Source organism: Quercus robur, chromosome 2 (assembly GCF_932294415.1).
Source record: "Quercus robur chromosome 2, dhQueRobu3.1, whole genome shotgun sequence".
Taxonomy (NCBI): Eukaryota; Viridiplantae; Streptophyta; class Magnoliopsida; order Fagales; family Fagaceae; genus Quercus; species Quercus robur.
The window spans coordinates 64,593,733-64,601,820 of record NC_065535.1 but is presented as its reverse complement, the minus strand read 5'-3'; the positions used below and the strand labels follow the sequence as shown (position 1 = coordinate 64,601,820).

At 38.1% G+C, this 8,088-nt stretch overlaps 1 protein-coding gene and 1 pseudogene across 1 annotated transcript; one reads left to right on the top strand and one right to left on the bottom strand.

The window, feature by feature from the left end:
* The first annotated feature begins 220 nt into the window (after positions 1-220).
* On the top strand, positions 221-1,015 carry LOC126714481 (early nodulin-like protein 1; annotated as a pseudogene).
* A 298-nt stretch (positions 1,016-1,313) lies between these two features.
* On the bottom strand, positions 1,314-7,487 carry LOC126714480 (uncharacterized). Its single transcript, XM_050414642.1, has 10 exons — positions 7,342-7,487; positions 5,190-6,179; positions 4,417-4,501; positions 4,211-4,306; positions 3,950-4,102; positions 2,649-2,756; positions 2,411-2,530; positions 2,132-2,257; positions 1,943-2,026; positions 1,314-1,842 (listed from the first exon to the last, which is right to left on the bottom strand). The coding sequence occupies exons 2-10, from the start codon at positions 6,158-6,160 to the stop codon at positions 1,717-1,719; spliced, it is 1,869 nt and encodes a 622-aa protein (XP_050270599.1). The 5' UTR covers positions 6,161-6,179; positions 7,342-7,487; the 3' UTR covers positions 1,314-1,716.
* Positions 7,488-8,088: the final 601 nt, after the last annotated feature.

Sequence of the window (8,088 nt, the reverse complement as noted above, 5' to 3'; positions counted from 1 at the left end):
TTTCAAGTGAAAATTGTTGTGCCGAAACCTATGAGAATTCAAACGGTAAAATGGTAGGTAGACCAAAAAAAGGTGCGGCAATAATTCCAGCTCCCAAACCGCTATATGCACATACTTTCAGAACTTGCCATAACGGCTAGTTTTCATTCTAGTGCCACTATATACAGACCACAAAGGCCTCCTTCAATCCTATATCTCTCTCTCTCTCCCTCAAAACATTATACTAGTGTCCACCATGGCTTTACTCAGAGCTCTACTATCTTCAATGCTACTTGTATCTTTCTTCATCTCCCTCAGAGGCTAGAGAATTCTTGGTAGGTGGCAAGACCAATGCATGGAAAATCCCATCCTCAGAATCTGAATCCCTCAACAAATGGGCTGAAGCCTCACGTTTCCAAGTTGGAGATTCACTAGGTACAATCCCTATACTTAATTTACGTTTTCTCGCATTCCCTCATCTGGGTTTTGTTCATTTGTTCCAAGAATTTGCATACTCATCTGGGTTTTGTTTTGTTTTTACAGTTTGGAACTATGATCCTAGCAAGGACTCTCTACTCCAAGTGAGCAAAAAGGACTATGATAGCTGCAATACTTCAAGTCCTATAGCGGTATACAAGGATGGGAACACCAAGGTCAAGCTTGACAGGTCAGGGCCATTCTATTTTATCAGTGGAACACAAGGCAACTGTGAGAAGGGCCTGAAATTGGTCACTGTGGTGTTGTCTGGGAGGCGTAAATTCTTCAATGTTTCTCCAGCACCTTCTCCGGTGGAATTCGAAGGCCCGGCCATGGCCCCAACCAGCGATGGCACAAGTTTGAGGGGCGGTTTTATGGCAATTTTTGGAGTTTTGATGAGGTTGGTGTTGTTGGAAATGTTGATGTAGATTTCTATTAGTTTCAGTGATTGGTGGGATTGGTTTGATTTATTTGTAATAATTGACTTCCGGGACATATTTGTGTTCTCATATCTATTTATATGACATTCTTTTGAGAAAACAGTAAATTTAGATATGAATGATATTTGTTCTTTACATACATGATACACTATGATCGAACTACAAATCTACAACACATACATTAGATAGGAATTATATTCATTCTCTACATTTTGCTTCATGGCCTGCTACAATCTTTAAACATTTTGTCAACTCATAACGCGAACACATACATGACAGAACTAGGAAACAACAGATTAGAATCAATTCCTTGCTCCATCAGGATAGTAAAGCACATTAGGATCAATTCCTTACTCGATCAGGAAAGTAAAGTGGTACTAGCAAACAAAAATTTTCATTTATTTCTATAAACATGGATGAAAGAACAGTTTGGAGCATTAGAATAATTTCATTAAGCCAACTGATCCGCAGAAAATTGTCCATAACATCACCAACCAAAACAATCACCCTGTTCATACAACTTATTTTTTAACTTTTTGAAAAAGTGGAAAAGCTGAAATTTAGAAAAGAAAGAGGTTTACTCTTACCTCTGCACCCATCGAGACAAATAGACAGACATGTGCGCGCACATACACACAAAGGAGACTCACAATGGACCAAATAAAATAACTACAACATAAATTGCAGCCGCAGGCGACTGATTCACCTCCAACAAGTTCATGGGGTCACAAGGGATTACACAGGGATTCCGCAGCAACATACATGTCCATAACTGTCAGACAAACAGCACAGCAATGAAGGATGAAACCAGCACACATTCTCATTTAAGGAGGGTCCTGACAATGGATTTGACATTGAGTTTCTTAAGGTCTGTATATGACTGTCCACAGCCAACAAACATGACCGGTGCCCCAGAAATGTAGACCATTGAAAGTGCAGCTCCCACCTGCAACATGAACAATTTATACACCAGATGTAACTAGTGGACTGGATAAAATAATCAAACAAAGAATTTTAGAACTCCGAGAAGTTTGATGAGTATCTACCTTATCATCAATGGTATCAAACTTAGTGAGTAAGATCCCATCTATCAATCTGGAACTAGGTGTAGCTGAAAGGTCGGCTAATTTCTGCAAGCACAAGTGTTGCTCAAGTAACTCACTTCTGAAATATAATGATAAAAGAGAACACAAGCCAGACAACAATTGATGACAATCCCGGTATAAAAATCAAACCTGATTGAACTTTGAAAGTTGATCAACGGCATCATTTCCAACCAGGGCCTCTCCAACAAACAAGACCAGATCAGGATTGTTAAGGTTAATAAGCTTTGAGAGTGCTCTCATTAATGGTTCATTATCCTGAAAAGCATCAAAAATGTATCAGACAAACACAAAGGCAAAAGATCAAACAGGTAAGAAACCTTAAAACCTTACTTATCCCGTAATTAGAATGACACATGTAGCATATACACTAGTAAAACTTTATGATATAATACCAGCTAAGCATGATACCTGCATTCGACCAGCAGTATCAACAAGAACCACATCAGAACCATTTCGTGTTGCCTCCTGGATTGCTTCCTTTGCTACAACAGCAGGATCTTTCTCATAGCCCTTCTCAAATATAGGGATCTTCCAAGAGGAAAATACAACAAGTCAGTAACCACCATCCAATTTATAATGCATTTTATTGAGTGAACATTAATCATCTCAAAGTAAATAAGACAGAGAGCCAGATTGAATGTTATACCTGGAGTCTTCGTGCATGAGTCCGCAACTGCTCAACAGCTCCTGATCGGAATGTGTCACAAGCAGCCATCATGACACTGACATTATGCTGCAGAAGCCAGTAGGCAACCTGGAAAAGTCATGTTTGAAAGAAACCATCTGATCAAAATCCATACAATTTAATCTGTCCACAGGACCTATATATAAATACTTAAGACGAATACATGACGCCCACACACACACATGCATCCTCTACTATAAAGAACTAGGGGTTAAGCCTAACCTTTACTAGATTAATAAAATTCCAAACTTCATTTAAATTGGGGAAAAAGCGTGGCTTAGAGCATTTGTAGCAATGGAGCTAAATAGCTATAATGCTATTTTAGCTCCACCAAAATACCAAAAAGGGCCACGCAGCAATGGAGGCATAGCAATAATTTTTAGCTGAACTGCTACAGTACACATCTACAGATAGATGTGCAGTCATCTAAAAAAAAATATAATTTTTTATTCAGCCCCCGGATTAAAATAATACTGGGTTGTTTATTTTTTTCATTCTTTTATTCTTCATCTCACCGTCCTCTCTCTCATCATTCTTAAGCTCCCATCTGAGAAATTTCTCTCTAGCTCGCTAGCCAGCTCCCTCATCTCCCTCATCCCTCAGCTCGCCGGCCAACTCCCTCATCGCCGATCTGTTCCACCAACCCAACTCGCCGACCCACCCCAAGCCCCATCGCCCAATCCGTGCCTCTCTCTCTCAACGTCTCCAACCCACGCCTCCGCCGGCCTCAACATCACCAGCCCAAGCCACCACTGGGTTTCATCGTTGATCGTTGATCGTCGATCCAAGCTCTGGGTTTCTCTGGGTTTCATCGTCGATGCCGCTGCTACCTTCCTCGTCGTGGGTTTTTCCGTCGATCCAAGCTTTGGGTTTTTTTTTTTTTTTTTTTTCCCTGCTATGGACTGGTGGTGGTAGTGGTGGTGGTGGTGGTGGTTGTGGCTGAGGAAAAAGATTGGAGATTTGGGTTTTTTTTTTTTTTTTTTTTTTTCCCCTGCTGTGGACTAGTGGTGGTGGTGGTGGTGGTGGTGGTGGTGGTGATGGTGGTTGTGGTTGTGGTTGTGGCTGATGGTAGAGGTGGTTGTGGTTGGTGCTGTGGGTTTTTTTGGTATATTTTATTTTATTGTAATGTTTATATTATTTTATTGTGTTGAAAGCTAAAATAGATTCACTACTGTAACATGTGTGTAAGTAAAATAGATAAAGTAACTTTTATTGGTGTTAAATAGTTAAAATTATAGATCTACTGTTGTGGATGCTCTTACCTTGGCTAGATTGGTAGATTTCCCAACTCCATTCACACCAACAAAAACAACAACATACGGCTTCCCTTGTTCCTTGGCAGCATGCACATCCCTCAGTATGTCAATTGACCGGCGAGGAGTTAGAATGCGAACAAGAGCTTCTTCCATTGCTGCCTGCAGTCATTGTTTCATTCCATGGCATTATTCTTATAAAAAAGTGAAGTAATGAGAAATAATTAGTTTAGATTAAATATTGGAGGGAAAAAGTGATGATTCACAAACCTGCACTGTTGAAGATACCCTTGTGAATGAAGCCAACTTTTTCCCCTCAAGACTTGCTGCCACAGATTCACAGAGTTTCTCAGCTATCTCCTCAGCCTATCATTGTAACAGCATAGGACTCCCATTAGCAGGTTCAGGGTGTTTGAGAAGTACCAATAAAAGAGGTGAAACATAGGCACATCACTGTAGCAGCAGGAGAAACATACCACATTCTTGGTCATGAGCCTATCCTTGAGAGCTTTCAAAGCTGGTTCCAGGTCTGACTTCTCCAAATTCGCTTTGCCTGCAATACTGAGCACAGGAAAGTGAATAAATGATTACAAAAGTATCTGATGATCTTAATGAAGATTTCAAAGCAGTAGAAATGGCAACACTACAGTTGCAATAATTATTTTTATTGGTAAGTTATGCACACACCCAGCAGGTTGGAATATTTTCAATAATAAAGCCATTTATATGCTGAAGACCTGAAGTTCAGTTGATCCTTAGGCTATCACAGAATACAACAATAGATTGGAAAATTTATCCATCAATAAGTTCAACCTCAACGAAGAACTCTTGTAAACTCCAATATTTGAAAAATTAAATATATATAAGCAGAAACAACAAATGAACTCCTTCAATAATTCAAAGAAAAATATATCATCATATGGACAAATAAAAAAATAAGTAGATTTCAACATAAAAATGTTAACCGGTGCAACACAGGTGGACCATTGATAACACAAGTTTGTGTCATCTAAATTACTGTTCAAATATTTACATTGCAATAAAAAATAAAAAACCAAGAAGCATCCTTCATTTAAATATGGCAGGGAAACTAAGAACCAAAATAGTGAGCAGAAGTTTAAAAAAATAAAATTAAATACACACCTACTTAATTAGTGAGCAGAAGTTTAAAAAAGAAAATTACACATATAAACTAAATTGTCATTAACGAATAAAACAAAAACCTAGGACTGAGATCAATTAAACTTACCTTTGGAACATTGATGAAAACCACCCCTTCTTCTTAGTTTCAGGCCTGCTGTCCTTCTCCACTTCCTCATCTTCTTCATCCTCACTTTCACTACTGAAGATCTCCTCCTTGTCCATCATACTTTCACCATGATCAGCTGCAACAACATCTATATGATTCCCATTCTCACCCACAGAATCCGTAAAATCCAATTTCTCTGGAGGGGGTGAATCATTCCAAACTCTATTCTTCTTTGTTATCTTTTTTTTTGGCTCTATCTTGGAGCCCTTGCTAACAACAGTATCTGTTTTCTTCCCACCTTTAGCTCTAAGCTTCAGAAGCTTATTTACATCAAACGCCCCAGCATTGGAGCTCATATTTTCTATACCGTTATCTGCACCATTTACCTTAGATTCTACAATATCAACACGATGGCCATTGGAGTGGCCATTCGCCAGTTTACTGCCTTTCCTTCTATCACCATCCCCACCATCATTGGCCAAAGCACCTTCACTCTTTTTCTTACTTCCTCCTTCAAACCCACTCTTTTGCACCTGTCCTTGCTTCTTACTATTACTTAAAGGCTTGCTCATCTGCTTTGATTTCTTCAATTCCTCAGCCCGAGCCTCAGCCTCCTTTCTCAGTTGCCTAAAAGTTTCGTCAAAATCACTGTAAGCCGTCCGTTTTGGATCATAAATCTCTGAAAACTCATGCTTCACCATTGCAAGCAGTTCGTCCACATACAATAGATGAAGGATTCGCTGATACACAGCGACAAATACAAGGCCAAGATCATTATGGAAGGTCCATTTGAGTGTGTAAGCGGCACCTTGGGGGCCATCATAATTGTACGATGCTGCACCAGATCGTTCTTCTAAAAGACAGGATTGGATCAAGGTGTCAATTGGTGATCCCTTAAGAGCATTTCCAAACTCTTTACATGTCCAGAGGATTAATCCTCCTCGAGTAAAAATTAGTAACTGCTCTAACATCTTTTATTACGGATGTACCCTGCAATCAAATCCAGCAGAATATTCAATATCAAAAACTCAGGAATTTATTACCCCAAAAAAAAAAAAATTATCTGCACTTAAATCTAAAATAGAACCTCCCACGCCCCCCACAATTCGCATAGTTTCCAAGACAAATGTAGGGGAAAAGTAAAACAACTTTATTTGATAATTCAATAGTTACAATGGGGGAGGTGCCAATTGAGCTACATGGCTCTTAACAAAATTAGAAAACAACTTTAAATTTTAGATACTCTAATTTGCATGGTTTTGGGTCTTAGAAAAAAAAAAAAACCGCTGTTAAATAATGCTAAATACAACTACACATAGAAAATGAAGAGTGCTATGCATTCTAATATTTCAATTTCTGCTCTTTCACCCATTTTTATGAGAATTGGTGCCTAATGGTTTTCAAGCAATCAAAAGTAAAACGACTTTATTTGATAATTCAATAGTTACAATGGGGGAGGTGCCAATTGAGCTACATGGCTCTTAACAAAATGAGAAAACAACTTTAAATTTTAGATACTCTAATTTGCATGGTTTAGGGTCTTAGAAAAAAAAAACCACTGTTAAATAATGCTAAATACAATTACACATAGAAAATGAAGAGTGCTATGCATTCTAATATTTCAATTTCTGCTCTTTCACCCATTTTTATGAGAATTGATGCCTGATGGTTTTCAAGCAATCAAGAATATTATAAAATTATTATCACTAATCATATTCAAATAAAACTTTAAAAATAAAAATAAAAACAAGAAAATATCAACAACAAAAAAAAAAAAAGAGAGAGAATAAGAATAGTATATTTTTAAAGCACGCATTTGAAAAATAGAATCAAATTCACCTAGAATCAATGCTAAAAAAAATTCATACACAAGAAATCAAATTGCAGTTTCGCGGCAACCAAACAGAACCCATGCATGTAAAAAAAATTAAAAATAAATAAATAAAAAAACCTGAAATGAACTTGAATTTGAAGCCCTAAAAGTGAAAGATCAGGAATTGGCAATTACGAGAAATAGGGAACAGATTTATCAAAACTATTCACAAAATAGAAACAGAAAAAAAAACAAATCCTATTCGAACCACAACATTTGTGATCATTGAATCCACGAATCAATAAAATTTGAAGGAATCGGAGAAGAGAGAGCAAATACCTGTCTTTTCTCGGCACTCTGAGGAACCCAAGAAATGAAGAAACACCAAAATTTTGAATATATATAATTCTTTTTGCTATAAATAGCGGCGTTTTTATTCCTTAGTTGAACTGTCTAAAGTAAAAATTGGCGGACTCCAGTAAGTAGGGATGGTAATTTTTCCCCGTCGCCTAACCCGCCCCTCCCCACTTCGTCTCGCGCGGGTTTTTCCCGTCCCGCAAAGGCGATGGGGCAAGAATGGGGCAAGATTTTAGCCCCGCACCACGGGACGGGGTGGGGATGGGTTTAGGCATTTTAGACCCCCGCCCCTCCCCGTCCCCGCCCCACCCCACCCCGTCCCGCATTACTAAAAGTTATAATTATAAAATTTTCATACTCTAAAACCCTACTATTTAAACAAATATATTAAAATTAGCATATTTTATTCTATCTAATGTGATTCTCTACCTTTATTTTGTTGTGTTATACTATGAGATTTTTATTTATTTTAATGATTGTCTTGTTAAACACTTGGATATATTATTCAATTGTTTCTAAAAATTGATTGGATTTGATGAGATAAATTTAGTTGTAATTTCAAGTATATTTTTATTAATGAAATAGGTTTCATTAAAAAAAATTGTACTAGTTGTAGGGCAAATTAACAAAAAGTAGAGTTTTACGAGGTGGGACGGGGCTTCGTGGGGCCCCAAGGGGCGGGGATGGGGTGAGAAAGTATTCCCCGTCATGTGGGGCGGGGTGGGGATG

What these genes read in the sequence shown, in the direction of transcription:
- LOC126714480 (XM_050414642.1), bottom strand. Translation starts at nt 6,160, where the DNA reads ATGTTAGAGCAGTTACTAATTTTTACTCGAGGAGGATTAATCCTCTGG. An exon ending in AATCTACCAATCTAGCCAAG is followed by an intron (nt 2,757 to 3,949) that starts GTAAGAGCATCC and finishes TGACTTTTCCAG; the next exon opens with GTTGCCTACTGGCTTCTGCA. An exon ending in TTGATACCATTGATGATAAG is followed by an intron (nt 1,843 to 1,942) that starts GTAGATACTCAT and finishes TTCATGTTGCAG; the next exon opens with GTGGGAGCTGCACTTTCAAT.